The 19,868-nt window shown below is 37.5% G+C and overlaps 3 protein-coding genes and 2 pseudogenes across 3 annotated transcripts; 2 read left to right on the top strand and 3 right to left on the bottom strand.

Annotated features, from left to right (window-relative positions):
• Nucleotides 1-102: 102 nt before the first annotated feature.
• Nucleotides 103-1,831, top strand: LOC148696746 (MDIS1-interacting receptor like kinase 2-like; annotated as a pseudogene).
• Nucleotides 1,799-7,502, bottom strand: LOC148696745 (putative carboxylesterase 12; annotated as a pseudogene).
• Nucleotides 7,503-10,748: 3,246 nt separating this feature from the next.
• Nucleotides 10,749-16,245, bottom strand: LOC148696744 (MDIS1-interacting receptor like kinase 2-like). Its single transcript, XM_088694335.1, has 2 exons — nt 15,767-16,245; nt 10,749-15,687 (listed from the first exon to the last, which is right to left on the bottom strand). Exons 1-2 carry the CDS (start codon nt 15,774-15,776, stop codon nt 15,311-15,313), a joined length of 387 nt encoding a protein of 128 aa, XP_088550461.1. The 5' UTR covers nt 15,777-16,245; the 3' UTR covers nt 10,749-15,310.
• Nucleotides 12,565-17,816, bottom strand: LOC148696743 (uncharacterized; the record flags this gene model as incomplete). Its single annotated transcript, XM_088693357.1, has 2 exons — nt 12,565-16,831; nt 16,913-17,816. Coding segments are annotated over 2 exons (1,473 nt in total), but the record flags the coding sequence as incomplete, so codon positions are not given.
• A 1,072-nt stretch (nt 17,817-18,888) lies between these two features.
• LOC148696742 (uncharacterized) lies at nt 18,889-19,350 on the top strand. Its single transcript, XM_088693356.1, has one exon. The coding sequence runs from the start codon at nt 18,889-18,891 to the stop codon at nt 19,348-19,350; it is 462 nt and encodes a 153-aa protein (XP_088549482.1).
• The last annotated feature ends 518 nt before the right edge of the window (nt 19,351-19,868 follow it).

Below are 19,868 nucleotides of genomic sequence, written 5' to 3'. Positions count from 1 at the left end.
CCCCTGTCCTTGTCCAATCTAAACAACCTCGTCCAATTGGTTTTGGCTATCAATCTATTTACTGGTCAAATCCTTCCGTCTCTTGTCTCCAATTGGACTAATATGGTCTCTTTGCGACTGCAATCCAATAGCTTCAGTGGAACCATTACAGCAGAAATTGGGCTCTTGACACAATTGCAGTATCTAGGCCTTGATTCCAATGAACTCAGTGGGGAGATTCCGACAGAGGTTGGAAATATGTACATTTTATCGATCCTCAATCTAAGCAGGAACCACTTGACAGGAGTGATCCCTCGGAGTCTAGACTATTTGTCATTTCTTCATGACTATGATTTTTCTTATAGCAACTTGACTGGCCCAATCCCAGCCGTTTTCCAAACGGCAACAACAAATATTTTTGTTGGAAACGCTGGCTTATGTGGGGGGATGTAGAAGGACTAAATAGTCTATGTGATTCCCCCAGAAGAAATTCCGAAAAGAATAAGAAAAGAGTTCTAATTGGTGTCCATTTATCTCTTTGTGGTTTATTAACGGTTACAACTGTCATTGGTCTTGTGTTCTGTAAGAAACCTGGTCTCGTTTTGAACAAAGTCAACACTTCCGAAAACTTTGAGAGTTTGGAGTCCATGATATTGCAAGAGGAATTAAAGTTCACGTTTGCGGAAGTTGTGAAGGCTGTAGATGACTTTCATGAGAAGTACTGCATTGGTAAAGGAGGGTTTGGAAAGGTTTACAAGGCAGAGCTGCAATCGGGCCAAGTTATTGCAGTTAAAAAGCTTAGCATGTCAAACTCCAATGACATTCCAGCAATCAATCTCCAAAGCTTTCAGAATGAAATCCGAACTTTGACTAGTATTCGGCACCGGAACATCATGAGGCTTTATGAATACTTAAAGAGAGGAAGCCTGGGAAAAGCTTTGTATGGAGCTGAAGGTGTTAATGAACTCGGCTGGCCTAACAGAGTCAAAATTGTGCAAGGACTTGCTCAAGCACTTTCTTACTTGCACCATGATTGCTCTCCACCAATTGTGCACCGTGACGTAACGGTCAACAATGTATTGCTTGAGTCAGATTTCGAGGTCCGTCTCTCAGATTTTGGAATAGCAAGGTTATTAGGTACTGATTCATCCAACTAGACAGATATTGCTGGTCATTTGGCTTACATAGCACCAGGTAATTTAAATTTAATTTGTATTTATGGTTCATCTTTTTGCTTATTGGGATTTGTTTTAAGGTGGCTAGTTTTGATTTTATTGACACGCAGAGCTTGCATACACTATGCGAGTCATGGATAAATATGATGTATATAGCTTTGGAGTGGTGGCACTAGAAGTCATGATGGGAAGGCACCCAGGGGATATGCTAGAGTCCCAGCTACAAGAATCATCAAAATCGAGGAGGAGCAATGTAGAATTGCTCCTGAAAGATTTGTTAGACCAAAGGTTGGAGCCGCCAACAAATGCATCTGCAAAGGCAGTGGTGCTAGTAGTGACAATTGCCTTGGCCGGTATAGAACGTATCCTGCGTCCAGACCAACGATGGTATTTGCGCACAAAAACTCCCAGCTCAAATTCTGCTTTGCCTTCCCGAACAGTTGACAATCAACAAGTTAATGGCACTATAAAAAGTAAATGAAAAATAGATGACAAAGGGGAGTAGCTCAAACTTCCCCATTAGTATTTCTGCTACAAGCAAGTCCATCTAATTTCTCATGTAATACATCTTCAATACCCTAATTAATCATCTGTATTATTTGTGGAATGCGGATTATATGTGTGACAAATTTTCTTAATCGTAATGCTTTAAACCGATAATCCACAAGTTCAATTAAACATTGGAACAGAATGTTTTACATTTTTCTGAAGAAAAAAAAAAACACAAAACCAGAGGAAGAAAAAGAAGATAGACAAAATTACAACAATTCGAAAATCCTAAACCTGGTTCAAGAAAGAGACTATCTTCTTCCGCATGGCCACAGCATTCTCACAAGTTAGATCGGCTAAATGGAAACAATGCTCCTCCCCTTCTGCTTCCATCACCTCTACAACCCCATTCCATCCACTCTTTCTCAGCACCTCCCCGTAATACCATCCCCTTTCTTTCAACACATCTTTTTCCGCCACGAAAACTACCACTTTCCCACACCCCAATTCCCCCAGTTTTGGATCCTTTTTGGGGTTCATTAGCGGGTCATCAGATCCGTTACTCAACGGGTAGACAAAGCGCCACATGGCTGCCACAAATTCTCTTATATTTGCAGGGGCATTGAGCTCTACCCCAATTAGATCTGACCCCTAGAAATATGGATGGACCAAAACAATCCCAATCAGCTTAACACCAAGCAGCCCCTCCGAGCCTACTTTCAATCCCATATGGTGCGCTATATTAGAGCAATTCCAGCCCAAGCCATTTGGACCGGCACCAAGTGAAAAAAATAGCCCGGCACTCTGTCCATCACCTCCAGCCCGCAAAACAGGCTGGTACCCAGCCCAAGCTAGGCAGCAGCCCAGCCCATTTCGGACAGACCCAGAAGCCGGTCCAAAAGGCTGGCGCGTGCACAACACGCGCGACTGGGCGCGAGTAGCCGACAGCCCTTGCAGGCGGTGGGGCCCGCTGCTCAGTCCACTTGCATATACCCGGCTGAGGGCTACGTGGCCCTCTCAGAGTCGTTGGATTTCCAACGGTAAAAAAAATTTAAATTTGACTTTTAAATTGGACCGTCCGATTATAGATCAACGGTCCACGTTTTTTTTCACCAAAAATTAAAAAAAAAAAAAAAAAAAAAGACCCCACGGTCAGAAATTTGACCGTTGGCCACGTGGCTGCTGGTTGGCTGTTGGATTTGATTATTTTTCAAATCCAACGGTCCAGATTAATTACAACATTAAAATTTATTAAAAATTAATTAAAAATTGTGAAATTTTTTTAAAAAAATACAGAAAAATTTTAAAAAATTAATCTTTTTTTTTTTTTTTCCTATAAATACCTAACTCTCATCTTCCACCTTACACCACATTTCAATATTTTCTACACTTTCTACATTTGAATATTTTGTACACTTTGAGAGAAAAAAATGATTTCGTGGAAGCTCAGTGAAGATGTTACGTTGTGTGAATGTTGGGTTCACACTACTCATGACCCGATTACGGGTAATGAGATGGATAAGCGAGAAATGTGGAGTAAAATTACGAAATCGTTTTACGATGTACATGGAAAAGATGTACATGGAAAAGATGCCAGATCTAGTCAAGGTCTTCAAGGTCGTTGGAAAAAACTCAACGCATCCTTTACTTGTTGGAAAAACGCCCTCTCTCATGCTTCTGGTAATCTGCGTAGTGGGACAAGTTTAGCGGATGAGGTAACAATATTTTTATTTATTTATATGCATTCCACCCACATCAATATTTTAATTTATTTAATTTCTTATGTAATTTTTATGTAATATGCATTCCACGCCCATCAATATTTTAATTTATTTATTTGTGTTACACCCACATCAATATTTTAATTTATTTAATTTCTTTTATGTAATTTCTATGTAATTTCTTATGTAATTTATATGCATTCCACGTCCATCAATATTTTAATTTATTTATTTGTGTTACACCCGTATTTTTTAATACTATCTTATCCCACATTTTTATAGACACTACAAGCACAAGCATTCTACAATGCAAAGAACCATAACAAATCATTCAACAAATGGGAATGTTGGCAAATTGTCAAAGATTGCCCTAGATACAAAATTGTGGCAACCGGTCCAGAAGTTGTCATGCACGGTATGGGTCTACACAGTTCGCCAGAAGAAGACACAGCCGAACAAGAAGCCAACACATTTGAAAACACGGAAGGGACGCTTGAACAAGTGCCAGAGACCCAACCAACTCGTCAGTCCCTCAGGCCTCAAGGTAAAAAGGCATCAAAGAAAAAAGGTAGTTCTTCCAAAAATGACTACACTAAATATATGGAGGAACTTACTCGTCAAGGTGAACTGAACATGGCATGGGAAAAGGCTAGAGATGAGGAAAAATCTACTGCTATGGCATCAATAATAGCAGCTACTGAGGCTCGTGATGCGGCGGCTGAGAGACAAAGAGAAATAGTTAATCGAGAGAACGAGATGATTAGAGAAGCACTTCATCGAGAGAATGAGATGCTTAGAGAAGAAAGGATGGCTCAAACAGATCGTGACACTATGAACAAGTCTCTAGTAGGACTCTCTCCGAATTCAAAATATTTTTGGACATCAGAAAAAAGAGATGTCGTGCGAAGGAGGTGTGCAAGAGATGCCGAAACAAGTTAAGGGGGTTCCAGCTACAGAAATCCTAGCAACCAAGATCCTAGCACCACATATCCTAACTCCACAGACTTTGTATAATTTCGCATTTATTTGTACTACTTTATTTAATTTCTTATGTAATTTCTTATTTACTTTTAGAACTTTATTTAATTTCTTATGTAATTTCGTATTTCTAATGTAATTTCTTATTTACTTTTAGAACTTTATTTAATTTCTTATGTAATTTCTTATTTATTTTTAGAACTTTATTTAATTTCTTATGTAATTTTTGTACTTTATTTAAATATTTGAATAAGATTACATAAACTCACCAAATAAACATTTAAAAAAAAACACCAAATAAAATTACATAACCTCACCATTTAAACTTAAAAAAAAAAAACAAACACACTAAATAAGATTACTTAAAAAACAATACACTTTATTCTTCAACCACAAGCCTTATTTTAATTATCTTCGCCTTCGTGCAATCTCCACTGATGGTCAATCAAGTCATTCTGGCGGGTTATGTGCCAGTATGGCTCTTGCAATGAAGTGTACCGTTGAACGATCAATTCATTGTAACGTCCATCCCGTTCCAACGACTCGTGTTGCACGGGATCTTCGGTCCGGTCATGAGCATAGTAGATTTGTGTTCTTGAGTTGTTAATCGGATCCGGCTCGTATTCATCGACGGCATCATAATCATACTCGTCTTCAACAATCATGTTGTGGAGAATAATACACGTCATCATGATGGATTGAAGAGCCTCGATATCAAACATTCTAGCTGCAGCCCTGACAATGGCCCAACGAGCTTGCAGGATACCAAAACAATGCTCGACATCCTTCCTACACCCTTCTTGACACTTTGCGAAGTGTTTCTCTTTTTCACTCTGCAGATGTGGCACTGTTTTGACAAATGTTGACCACCTTGGGTAAATACCATCTGCAAGGTAGTATGGTCCCTCGTATTTATTACCATTAACCCAATATGTGCATCTCGGCCCATTTCCTTGTAGCAGTTCGTCAAACACTGGAGATTGGGTAAGGACATTTAGGTCATTCTGAGCTCCTAGAACACCAAAAAAAGCATGCCAAATCCATGTATCAAAAGAAGCCACCGTTTCCAAAATGATGCTTTTGGCTCCTTTTCTGTCGCCATAAGTTTTTTGCCACGCACTTGGACAGTTTTTCCATGTCCAGTGCATGCAGTCGATGCTTCCAATCATGCCAGGGAAGCCTCGCATCTCACCCTTCCTCAAAAGCCTTCGCATGTCCCTTGGCGTGGGTTGCCGAAGGTACTCATTGGTGTAGAGGGCTTCAATTGCAAAGCAAAACCGCATCAGGGACTCCAGAACTGTTGTTTTTCCCATCCTTGCGATCTCATCCACTTGATCTGCAGATGCTCCATATGCAAGCATTCGCAAGGCAGCCGTAATTTTTTGCTCAGGAATAAGACCTAGAACATGAAAAACATCATCTTTTTGCACAAAATATGGATCATGGTTGCCAACATCAATCATGATTTTATCGAACAAACTTCGTTGCATTCTAAAACGACGTCTAAAAACATGATCAGGGAAAACGCTGTTGGGAATAAAATAATCTTCCAAGAGATCTTTACCTCGTCTTTCCCTTCTTCTATCGATGTTTGCCGCACGTCTGGGTCTGGCTATCTGACCCATAGCTTCCATGATACGGCGGGAATGTGAGGCCCTTCGCCTTTTATGGTGATCATCCTCATCCTCCTCCATTGCGAAGGCCTCATCTCCACCTCCACCTTGGTCAAGATTGACCAATTTTTCCTGTTGTGCCAACAACCTTTTCTGCTGCTCTTGCAACTGTTTATACGCTCTCCTTGAAGAAGACATTGTAAGAACTCAAGATTTGAAAACGATAAAGAAAAATTCTGAGCTAAAAAAAAGGATTGAGTTTAGTGTGAGGATGGATGTAGGGATGTAGGGTTTATATGGACAAAAAAAAAGATATGAGGTTCTGGATAATGCCACGTGGCACTACGTGATTGGCTGAAAATCTTATCGAAATCTTGGCTAAATTATTGTAAATAGGAAGTGACACGTGGCGTGTCGGGATTGGTTGAAAATCTTATCAGAAATCTAACTACAAAATAGTACGTTCGGATAATGACACGTGGCGTGACAAGATTGGTTAAAAATCTTATCGAAATCTTGCCTAAATTATTGTAAACAGGAAGTGACACGTGGGTTGTCGGGATTGGTTGAAAATCTTAGCGGAAATCTATTAAAAAAATAGTACGTTCGGATAATGACACATGGCGTGACGAGATTGGTTAAAAATCCTATCCGAAATTAAAACTATTTTTTTATTTATTATTTTATAAAAAAATTATTTAATATTTTAAATTGACTGGGTGCCAGCGCATTTTTAGACTGGGTGCCATCACATTTTTTTTGGGGTGGAGATGCTTTGGCCTATTACTGTTCATTGGGTCTATTATTGTTCAATTAAGTGGATAAATGGGCTGGGTGCTGGCGCAAAGTCTTTAGGGGTGGAGTTGTTCTTAGCTCCAGCACTGTCCCCAGCGAAGAACACGCGCTGCGAATCCGCATAGCTAGTTATCCAATCTTCATCTTCTTCTTCACCGCCTTTTCGCTTTCCATCAAAATGGGAAGCCACCCATTTGAGAGCAGCCCATGAATCGTCGTAGGCAGCTGGGATTGGGTGCTCCGAGGCAAGCCTGTACTCAACAGAGACGGCAACAACATTGACCTCGGAGACTAAGGAATTAAGGTAGTTGTGATACGTGGGTGAGGATGCGCTTTGGATGCAGAAGCCACCGCCGTGAAAGTAAACAAGAAGAGGGAGTTTGGTGGCAGCGGATTTGGGGATGTAGAGCCTTAGAGATATTGCTGGTTGTTCGGAGATGACAATGTCTTTGGATTGCACTCCGGTTTCGGGTTGTGTTGATGGAGGAACTGTGGCTGTGCCTGGGAGTCTCTCGACTCGACCGTCTTTGTATACTTTGATCATTGGAGAAAAGTCATAAGACAGTTCTTCATTGCTCATGTTTTGGATTTTCAACTTCAATGAAGAAAGTAGAAGAATAAGAAACAGCTATGGAGGCCTCTCTCTCTGTATCTTATGCAGCCGACAGCCTCATGCATTATTAGTTTTAACAGGACGTAGGCCATGGAATTTCAATGGACACAGTTGCCACAGCTGTCAAAGCAGAAAGATATGATGCTAGCTAGCCAGACAGTTTCAACAACTCTGGATAGCACGCAGCTCTAGTGAAATTTTATCCCCTTAATTTTGGGTCACATAACAATCTTATACTTCATCTTTTAAACATTATAATGCTACACATCAACTTACAAAATCGTTATAATATCAAACATCCGTTAAATTTTCTATCAATTTAACTATTAAATGATAACGTGATAAATATAAGATCCACATTTACACTGACTTGGATGCCCATTATGCACCATGGGAATAAAAAACAAATAAAAAATTTAATTCATAAATTTTTTGTTTTTGTTTAAGAAAAGCTTTTAAAGTAAGGGAAAAAAACGTGGAGGTTCATCCCTTCCTCTCTCCCGTCCCTCGCCTCGCCGCTCTTCCTCTCCCCTGTCCCACCATAGCCACCGAACACATACAGCAACCGCACAAAAAATCCAATTGGGGTGAGAGTAGGCTCTGAGGGGCTGGTTGGTGTTAAGCTGATTGGGGTTGTGTTGATCGATCCATATTTCTGGGGGAAGATCCAATTGGGGGAGAGATCATCGCCCCTGCAGCTAAAAGAGAGTTTATTGCTGCATTGTGGCGTTTTACCTACCCGTCGACTATTGGATCCGATGACCCGCTTTCAACCCTGAAAAGGATCCAAAATTTGGGGAATTGGGGTGTGGGGAAGTGCTGGTTTTTGTTGCTGAGTTAGATGTGTTGAAAGACAAGGGATGGTACTATGGGGAGGCGCCGAGAGGGAGTGGATGGAATGGAGTTGTGAAGGTGATAGAAGCAAAGGGGGAGGACCATGTTTACCATTTGTCCGATCCTACCTGTGAGAATGCTGTGCCCATGCAGAAAAAGATAGTCTCGTTCTTGAACTAGTGTTTGTGGTTTTTCCCTTGTAATCCGTTTTATGACTTATATTACAACCTACTAAATTCCTATTCATACCATATTTTTGTATTATATTTTCATATCACCTTAGGTAATATTTAATGTGGACAATTACATTATTTGAATTAATCAGATTTTTAAATTTAGTTCATTATTTAATAAACTAATAATTAAGAAAAACGAGTTAATTAAATAATGATTATGGTATACGAAGAGTCTTTCTCCTTCATTTTCTTGGATTTTGCAAATTTTTCAAATGATGTGGTATAAAAACATGGTATGAATAACATTACTCTATGTTTTATAAGCTTTATGTATGTTTTCTTGAACAATATTTCTCATAATCTCAATTAATTTTTCGATTACCATTAAAAGACCATTCATGTAAAAAATTACTGAAAGCAAAAATCGTTTAGTTATCTAATTGTGACATGACAATTAAATAAATGAAGACAGATTTATCAATACCATATATATAACTTTGTGTTCTAATGTTCAATTTGAACCTATCAAATTTGGTGTAAATTATAACATTCATTGATTATTTACAGAATGGTGTGAAGGATCCTTATCTTATAAGGCGGACGCAATGAGAATACAACATCATAAATCCTACAAATGAACAGTGTTTCGGGGTGGATTTCACTTTATTTACAAAATTGCCACCAACCCTTTGGTGCCATTCAGATTGGTAATTTCTATTTATTAACGAAATTGCCACCGCTTTGCACAGTAGAAGGGCGCCCACTCGTCAATCATCGTGGATTGCTCTGCTTCGATTACTTTGTCCCCTCCGTTTCCATTCCCTTTTCTTTCCCTCTTTTTCTCTCCCGACTCTCTCTCGCCCGCTCACCATCTCACTCCTGGCAGTACATGCATGAACTAGATGAGAAGGCACCATCTCTTATCTGCAAAGCGAAGAAGAACTCAGCGGATTGTATGTCACTCCTCAATTTTAGAATAGATAATTTGCTTAATTTGGGTAGTGAAGGTTCCGTTTTGGCTTAATTTCGATTTTCAACTCTAATAAAATATTGGGTTTTAGGGATTTCTTCTTAGTGATCATCTTCATATTCAATTGGTGATTTAGTGTGTGGATTGTCTACTTCTTTGATGAAAACTCTCACCGTTGGGACTAATATAGGTTTCTCATATTTTCTTGCACCATTTGTGAGGGATTTAATTTTCCTTTTCTGGGTTTTCTTATACTCAAGGTACGGTTTACATTCTGGAATTCATGATTCAATTGGAAACCACAATGACATATCAACGTGTGTTGGATATTCATACGAAACAAGTAAGCTCTTATTTACCATTCTGCTTTCATTGACATTGGATTCTGATTCACCTTCTAAATGCGGATTATATGATCGTTATAGTGGAAACCAGTGAACTTATAGGCTTAATGGGCTTACAATAAGCTAATAGTGCTATATTTTCCCTCTCCCTATATGTAGTTTAATATAATTGAACAAGTTCAAAGAGAATGATCAGAATGAAGGTTCGTATTAGATCTGATGTGCTTCCTCTTTCTATGCATTTTGGTTCAAATTAGGGTTTTAGTCGAAACCTGAAACGAAAAGAGAATAAAATTTGAAGGATCTTCGGATTTTGTGTTTGGATGAGAGGAAAAGATGAGAAATTGGTTAAGAAAAGTTGGTTGTGGTGAAATTTCATTCTTTAAAATCCATCAGATTATGCTTAAATTGTTAAATGTAGTTGTTATTGTTAGCTAATTCATGTTTTTAGTCTTAAATTAAATTTATTGTTTCCCTTGCTTGATTATACTTGCAGCAACTAATCCTGGAAGTTTCAATAACAGCGTCGCTGGCCAGCAGGTGAATACTAAGCAAATTTTATCTAGCATTGAACCATTTCTTAAGATCTGATTCAATTTTATTTAAGGAATTTGAAACCTCTACCTTGAACCATTTCTTATCATAATTCATGGGTTGCTAGCGCAAATATAGTGCAATCTAATGTTTTGATGCATACTTGATTTGGTCTCAAATGCGATATGTTGTAATTCTTTCTAATTTCATTGTTTACCTATCTTTGTGTGGATCAGGCGGTACTACGTTATATGATATGGAGGACATAATTTTTTTATTTATCATTTTGAAAGTTTTCTGGACCCCTGATTTTTGAACGTGCAAGTCATCAAGAGAAAATCCAGAATGTAAGCTCAGCTCAAGAAGGTTTATATTTTTGCAAGTCCATTTTTCTTTTGCTAATGTCAATTATTTGTCTCTCAAAGGGAAAGATACCGGACATATGACGTTTCTTTCAATTGTTTTGCCTTTTTTGTTTACTGAGAAACATGAAATTAGGAGGAAGGTTATGTTCTTCTGTGTCGTTAGTCTACGGCAAGCGAATTGGGATCGGTCTCGAAGAGCTCTGCATGTTTACCGTTTCCAAGGTACGGTGTTCATCGATCTCAACTTTTAATTTATTTCACATTTTTATTTATTTATTATAGTTTTGGGTTTGTAAAAACCCTTGATTGAATCGGGTGCTGGTATGGTCCCTTACAGGAGAAAAAAGTTTTATTGTTTTCCTTAAAATTTTAGTTTTTGTTAATTTATTTTTATTTTTTTTCACAAAGGAACTTAGGTGGTAGCTGTATTACTAATTAGCTACAGAAGTTATATATTCTTATGAGTATGGTATAGATGCAGGTTTGCTATGTTGCTTTTTGGGATGAAAATACTTTAAATATAGAGGAAAAATTGATTGATATTGGGTTGTACGCAGAAATCTAAACACTTTGTTGCTGAAGGCTCTACGAGGCATACAGACTGTTGGGAGATTTGGACATTATATTCTCTATCTGCTGCTATTTTATTACTTTTTTTTATTCTTGGAATTACATTACAAGTATATAACTGTATGAACACTTTGGGTAGATGTGGTGAGCTATACATGAATCATTTGAGATGCAGGGCTATTATAATCGAATTAGATGTGGCAAGCCATACACGAATCATTTGAGATGCAGGGCTATTATAATCGAATTAGATGTGATGAGCCATACACAAATCATTCAAAATTTCTGCACTTTTTTGTTTCTATATATGCCGTTTGGCTATAAAATTTGTGATTACATGCTCAGATAAAATTTCACATCGAGATTTCAAACATTGTACCGCATTATGGATAAGAACAAAAATTGACCTTCTAAAACATATGTAAAGTTATACCTTCCGGATACAAACTGTCCAGGTAAATAAAATCTTTTACTGTCAAGTCTTAGTAATTCTAGTATAACTAATTAATATGTCTTTTTCTGGGTTTGTCTGCCATGTGTGTTATGATTTGTTCTAGCTAATGGACTATCTAAAAATGTTATGGTTTTCATAGCAGTATTTACGTAGTCTGTCTCTCTCAACTGAGTTTTCTCTGTCGTTGGCCCAATTCATTCTGCTGCAGATTGTTCCCATTTTTCACTTTCGTTGAGGTAAAAGCTCAAGTCTGTATTTTTGTGGTCGACAAGTTGGTAGGGCAAATTGTACTTTGCTCTGCATATGAGCAATGTCTAAGTTTTACCTATTTTGATAATGCTTGGTATGTACTTCTTGATTTTTAATTTGGTTTTTGTGTTTTGAGTTGGATAGACAGTTCATAGGTTTGGTTCCATAATTATTCAGAGAAGAAAAATACAAAGAGGACAACACAATAACCCTAGCACGATTATGTATGGAATGAATTAAATCTATTAAAGAATTATATTTTGGATGTGTTGTTAGGAAGAAACACCAACACTCCAAATATTTATGAATTTGATTCCTTATAAAATAGGTTAATTGTATGGGTTACTTCTTTTAGCACTAAATTTTTGTTAAATTTCATTTTTGTTTAGTTTTTGACTTTCCTTTGGGAGGACTTTTAATTAAGCATGCATCTTTGGTGTAATACAATTATATTCTTGAGGTCTGGATTTTTTTCTCTTTACTTTTCTGCCCATTATGATCTAACGGAAGACGTGGCACAGAACCGAGCGCAATGGCGTTCTAGCCTTCATTCAGCTGACCCCACTTAGTGGGAAAAGGCTTTGTTGTTGTTGTTGTACTTTTATGCCCATTATATGTTTGAGTATCTATCTTTTGGCTTATTATCAATGAAAAATTATTATATGAGGATTTTGACTATTGACTTATCAATGGTATATTTACTAAGGTTAGTTTAAGAGGGGATAAAAAATTTGTTTTCACAGATGAAATTAATCAAATGTCCCAGGCTCTACAGTTCAATTCTCTCGGTATGCACTATGGACATTATTCAAGAAATTGATGGTTGTTTTAGCATAGTGAGATTGCTGTTGTACGGTTGAAGGATTATGCTTTTAGTTTTCTCTTTCATTAGTTCAATGCTAGAAATACGGATTTGCATTTTCTTGATTTGAATTTGTTTTAGCATAGTGAGATTTCCGTTGTACAGTTAAAGGATTATGCTTTTAGTTTTCTCTTTGATCAGTTAAATGCTAGAAATACAGATTTGCATTTTCTTTACTTGAATTTGAGTATTTTTTTTTTTCTTTCTCAATTCTACCACAGAGATAAGTATAAAAGTTCTAGGAAGAGATTGAAATTGGTGAAATGCTCACTGAGGCTGGTAAGGAATTGAAATTGGAAATTATGAAGCGACAGCTTTTATTTGACTTTGATTTGAGTGTTAAGTCATTGGATGGAAATTTTATTGCAGTTATCTTGACACACTATAATAGGTCTTCTTTTTGGCAAGTTTGTGTTTCTTATTCGCATTCATGATTCTATAATCATTTACATTTGCTTTTGCATGATATCTCATAAATTTGATGTGAATATATTTATTGTATTTTAACCTTTTTAGCCAAGCAAATGATTTGATTGATAACTTAAAGTCGATTTCTTTTTCTTTATGTCTACATATTACAGGGGCAACGAGGATGGGGTTTGAAGTCGAACGCTTGCATGGGACAGATTCCAAGATTATTTAGTAAGTCACTGATTAAGTCATATTAAACTGCCTTCATTTCGTTTTGTGTCCATGGTCTAATTTTACTTGGATGGTTTAATTCTATCGGATGATTTCTACTGGGTTTTTTTTTTCCATTTTGTACTTTAAATATGGAATTCTGGATGCCAAAGAGAAGAAGCCTGGTATTGTTTCTTCTTTCTTTTTGAGTGAGCATCTCTTTCTTTTCTTTGAATTTTGCTTCTTTCTTTTTGTTGTCGAATGTTTCAAAATTTCAACTCAAAGTTCGTGTGCATTGTTGAGGAGTGTATTTTGCCATTAGTAGGCCATTATTCTTTCTTTTCAGTAATTGTTTCTTTATTTTTTTCGTATTATTTTTTGCAAAACCTAATCATCATAGCAAAGCTTTTTCAAACAAATTTTTTTAAATGTGTTGCGAAATGAATGATGCGAGAAAAAAATACAATGCGAGTATCTTTGCACGCTATAACTGGTTTTCTTTTTGGCAAGTTTGTGTTTCTCATTCGCATTCATGATTCCATTATCATTTACATTTGCTTCTGCATGATTTCTCATAAATTGGATATCATTGTATTTATTGTATTTTAACCATTTTATCGAAGCAAATGATTTCATTGAACAGATGCATCAGTTACATGCTGCAAGTGTACAATGGCGAAGGCATTACGGTGCCTTCAAATGATCACTTTTTTTTTTTTTTTTTTTTTTTGGGGTTTTTGACAGATTACATTAAATTTTGTTATTGTTTATTTGATGAAGTTCTCGATTAAGAGCAGCTGCACTTGCATTTTTGTTCAGGACTAGCAACTGTAATAGTAAATAGTACAGTGTGACAGATTCTCTTATTTACGTCTGAATATGAACAGTTTATTGTATCATATAGGAAAGAGGAAAAGAAAATATGAGATGATATTGAAGAAAGCCTTGCAAAGTGTATGCCTGCTTAATTCAGATACCACAACTTCGGTTATTGTTTAGGTGAGGTGTTCTGTTTGTGTGAAAATATTTGAGTCTCGAATATTTTAAGCATTGTGTCAACAACTTGAGATGGTTGTAAAACAGTGCATGTAGCGTTGATGCCTTTTACTTTTACATGCATATTTGTTTCATTCGAACTAAACTTGCAGTGTACATATTTATGCAAAAGATAAGACCTTTGGAGCCTGATACTCTTTGTTAGAATTTCTGTTACAAAATTAGGGAGGGATCCTGTCCATTTATGCTTCTATTTAGTAATATTGGGGTGGTAAAGATTTCTAGGGTGTTTTTTGGGTTGTTTTCAAACTGCATTCCTTTCTTGCAAGACGACATTAAGAGGCATTTTTTCAGTCATACATTATGGCAGCACTTCGTTTTGATTTGTAAACAAACTATATGCTTTATCTTTGTCTTGGAGTGGTCTGGTTACTTGAAACTATAAGTACAATATTAAGGACATAATACGATCTGCAAATGAATGTTTCTTATAGCATGGATATCCATGTATAGCAAGCAAAGTATCACTTCATTGGTTCTTACGTACTGTACTGTCATTTCAGTTACTTTGTGTAGAAATTATTCATGCATGTTTCAAGTCCCGATTAATGCATTCAATCCTCGCAGCAAAGTGCGGGTACATTTTCTAGTGGTCCTTGATAGAGAGATAATTACAATCACAATATCAATGACGACAAATAGGAAAATCAAACCAAAAAAGAAAGTATCTCGATAGAACACACGTGTGTAACTGGTTATTTATGCAAGTACGAATTCCACATTACCAAACACAATTTGCAACACTCTGTAGTAATCAGGGTGGTGTAGATATCAATTACATGTTTATGAAGTTTGTTGTAAACATCAAGAAAAAAAATTAAAAAAAATAAAATTCCACAACTTCTTATTTGATAGATTGCTTGCAGCAAGAATTCTAATGTGAAGTTGGAGCTACATGTTCTCTATTTTCTTCTAGTTTTGAAGGGCCAATAGCTTGTTGATGGTAAGCATACCAAATGGCTCAGGAAGGCAAGGAAGACTTTGAGCTGATAGATTTTGTGACACAAAATGCATTGTCGGACGCAACCAAGGACGCGTCCGTATACAAGCCAGTGTTATACTCATTACAAGCACCACTGCCTTTGCCAATTCATTAGCTGGAGGCTCTAGTCGTTGATCTAACACATCTTTCAGAAGCAAGTCTGCATTTCCTTTCATTGACGTTGATGATTCTAATAGCTGGGACTCTAGCATATCCCTGGGGTGCCTTCCCATCATGACTTCTAGTGCCACCACTCCGAAGCTATAAACATCACACTTGTCCGTCACCTGCATCATATATGCAAGCTCTGCGTATAAAGAGGACAAAATATGTCAACTCTACAAAAGATAGTACAAAGTTGCACAACATTAAAATTTTTACATTACCTGGGGCCATGTATCCTAGCGTACCAACAATGTTGGTCCAGTTGGATGAATCAATACTCAATAGTTTTGCTGTTCCAAAATCTGAGAGTCGGGGCTCAAAATCCTGCTCGAGCAATACATTATTGACAGTTACATCACGATGCACAATTGGTGGTGAGCAGTCATGGTGCAGATAAGAAAGTGCATGAGCAAGTCCTTGCACAATTTTTACCCTTGTTGGCCAGCCAAGTTCAGTAACCCCTTCTACCCCATACAATGCTTTTCCGAGGCTGCCTCTCTCTAAGTATTCATAAAGCAAGAATATGGAACCCTTCCTTGTAGAGAAGCCATATAGCCTTATGACGTTTCGATGCCGGATAGTTGTCAAAGTCCGGATTTCATTCTGAAAACTTTGAAGATTGATCGTTGGAACGTCATTAGAGTCGTCCGTGTTAAGCCTCTTAACTGCAACAACTTGGCCTGCTTGGAGCTCTGCCTTGTAAACCTTTCCAAAACCTCATTCGCCAATGCAGTATTTCTCATGAAAGTCATCTACAGCCTTCACAACTTCTGCAAACGTAAATTTAACTTCCTCTTGCAATATCATTGCTTCAAAACTCTCGAAGTTTTGAGAAGGTTTGATTACCTGAGGTCGGATCGTGGACCTCTTACGAAACATAAGAAAGAGTGCAGCAATGGAAATTGCACCTACTGTGAAACCCAGAAATGAATAAAGGAAAATAGATACTATAGTCTTCTTAGCACTTTTGGAATTTGTACTGGAGGACTTACATTCAGTTGGTCCTTCTCCACGACTCCACAAGCCATGGTTACCAACAAAAGCACTAGTTGGCACCTTATTGAAAATGCCACAAGTTGGGAATGGCCCTGTTAAGTTGTTATACGAAAATTCATAGCTACTTATATTTAGAGTCAACAGGTCAACTAATGCTAATTGGATTTCGCCTGAGAGATGATTGTGCGAGGCATTGAAAACGTCTAATTCTGTGAGCATGCGCAATTTTGATGGTATTGCACCCGATAGTAAATTGCTGCTGAGATTCAAGTAGACCAAACCTGTTAAACCTACGGCGAGAAACAGATGAATTGGTATTACCCCTGTCAAATTGTTATTAGACAATGAAAGAAGCATGAGGTCCAACATACCTGAAATCCGTGGGATCACTCCTGTGAAGTTGTTAGCGGACAAATCGAGTTGACAAAGGCGAGATAAATTGCCTAGACTCTGAGGAATCTCTCCTGTCAAGTGGTTATCGGACAAATAGAGTAGCTGAAGCTGAGTCAATTTGCCTAGACTCTGAGGAATCTCTCCTGTCAAGTGGTTATCGGACAAATCCAGTTGTTGAAGTTGAGTCAATTTGCCTAGACTCTGAGGAATGTCTCCTATCAAGTTGTTATCGAACAAATAGAGTTGATGAAGGCGAGATAAATTGCCTAGACTCTGAGGAATCTCTCCTGTCAAGTGGTTATCGGACAAATAGAGTTTCTGAAGCTGGGTCAATTTGCTTAGACTCTGAGGAATCTCTCCTGTCAAGTGGTTATCGGACAAATAGAGTAGCTGAAGCTGAGTCAATTTGCCTAGACTCTGAGGAATCTCTCCTGTCAAGTGGTTATCGGACAAATAGAGTAGCTGAAGCTGAGTCAATTTGCCTAGACTCTGAGGAATCTCTCCTGTCAAGTGGTTATCGAACAAATCGAGTAGCTGAAGCTGAGATAAATTGCCTAGACTCTGAGGAATCTCTCCGCTGAATTTGTTGGAATAAAGGCTTAGATACTGCAATTGTGTCAACTGCCCAGTTTCTGCTAAAATGGTTCCGCTGAAGCCATTGTTCTGAAGGTACAAAAAGACCAATTCCGTCCAATTGGAGACCAGAGAAGGAAGGATTTGACCAATAAATTGATTATAATGTAAATCCAATTGAACGAGGCTTTTCAGATTGGACAAAGACAGAGGCAGTTCCCCGTTGAGGTTATTGGAAGACAGGGACAAGTGGGTGAGGTTTGTACAAAGACCAAGCTCAGAAGGGATAGAAGAGTTTAAGGAGTTGTATGGAAACCCAAGGATTCTGCAGGATTGACGATTTCCTGAAAACCAAGCTTTTTTAGGTTTAAACTTTCTTCCCGAAGGCAACAGATGTAAAATTCTTGGAAAGAAAATTCGATCACGAATTGAAAAAAAAAAAAAACGTGAGAGAGAGAGAGAGAGAAACGAACCTTCATACGGAGGCTAGCGATCCGGAGCTCGAGAGAGATCGAGAAATCTGTGGAAGCAAATGGAAGAACCCTGATTTTCCATCGTTCTTCCGTTCTAGGATGAGAGAAACGGAAAGAGAAGGAAAGAAGAGGAAAGTGAAAAGTGGAAGATGCTGGAAGCACACAACACGAAGAAATCGAGAGATTTCTATCGCACAGCAGGGACAAAAACGGTATTTTACTGTATAATACACACAAAAAGCTAAACTTACAGAACAACTGAAGGGTAAAAAAGGAATAACATTGGCGAAGAAACAGTAAAAAGAACACAAAGGGAATTAACAGGAAAGTTAGACGTTTAGTATATATATAATCTATATATATGAAGGGCGAAGGCCAAAAAGATGAAACATTCAAAATATCAAAAATTGTCCTCCAAGAATTCTTAAAATTACAATTGAACCATAAGAATTTAAAGTAATTCACCACATTTTAATTTTGAATGAATTTTAAATTAAAAACTTTAATTAAAAAAAAACTCCCATGTTAGTGGGCGGTTTCATGGTTTTGCTTCATTTTTTTTTATGAATAATTTTTTAATAAAAATATAAAATAGTTATTTAAAAAAAAAATTTAAAAGACATAATCTAATATAAGAAGGCCAATTGCCACACGCGTATGCGTGTGGCAAGAGGCTAGTATAATATAATTTACTCTCGGGAGCAATACCTTCAAACGTAGGCGAGCTCACAGGATTAGAGATTTTCAATATATCACACAACCATCTCTCAAGGGAAATCCCATCAGAATTTTTTTAACATGGATAGACTAACCATCCATGACTTTCTTATGACAACCTCACAAGGTCAATTCCAACTTGTGGCATTTTCCAAAATGCACCAGCTGATGCTTTTGTCGGAAACTATGGCATGTGGAGAGATGCAAGGGGAAAGGCTCCATGTGATTCCTCTAGCGGAAATTATGAAATAAACAACGACAATTCGAAACGAAAAAACATCAATAGTGTCATTATTGTCATCATATCCTTTTTGGGTTTTGACGTGGTTGAAACTATCATTGGTTTCTTTATCTTTTTAGTATTATGCAAGAGATCCAATCTCCAGCATCAGGATATCAAAACTTCTCAGAACTTTGAGAATTTTGAGTCGATGATATTGCAAGTGGAAGTAAAGTTTACATTTGGGGAAGTTGTGAAAGTCATAGATGACTTTAATGAGAAATACTGCATTAGGATAGGACGATTTGAAAGAGCATACAAGGTAGAGTTGGAGTCAGGCCACGTTGTTGCAGTTAAGAAGCTTAACACGGTAGACTCTCACAACATTCCAGCAATTAATTCCGAAGTTTTGAGAATAAAATTTGAACTTTGATAAATATCCGACATCGCAACATCATAAGGCTTTACGACTTCTGTTCAAGGACAGGTTGCATATTCTTGTTTTATGAATACTTTGAGAGAGGCAATCTGGGAAAATCATTGTATGGGGTTGAAGGGGTTACTGAACTTGGTTGGGCTACAAGGGTCAAAATTTTGCAAGAACTTGCTCATGCACTTTATTACTTGCACAATGACTGCACTCTGCCAATTGTGCACCATGATGTAACTGTCAACAATGTATTACTCAATCAAAATTTCGATCCTCAGCTCTCAGATTCTGGAATTGCAAGATTGCTAAGTACTAATTCATCCAACTGGACACATATTGTTGGTTCATTTGGCTACATGGCACTAGGTAATGAAACACTTAAACTTGTACATTTTAGGTTCATATTAATTTTAGCATCTTAAGATACTGTTTACTTTTTTTGACGTGCAAAGCTTGCATTGACTATGCGGGTCGCGGATAAGTGTGATGTATATGGCTTTGGAGTCGTAGCCCTATAAGTG

Source organism: Pyrus communis, chromosome 5 (genome assembly GCF_041283825.1).
Source record: "Pyrus communis isolate YQ-2024b chromosome 5, ASM4128382v1, whole genome shotgun sequence".
NCBI classification, from domain to species: domain Eukaryota; kingdom Viridiplantae; phylum Streptophyta; class Magnoliopsida; order Rosales; family Rosaceae; genus Pyrus; species Pyrus communis.
This window is presented reverse-complemented; position numbering and strand designations above follow the sequence as displayed.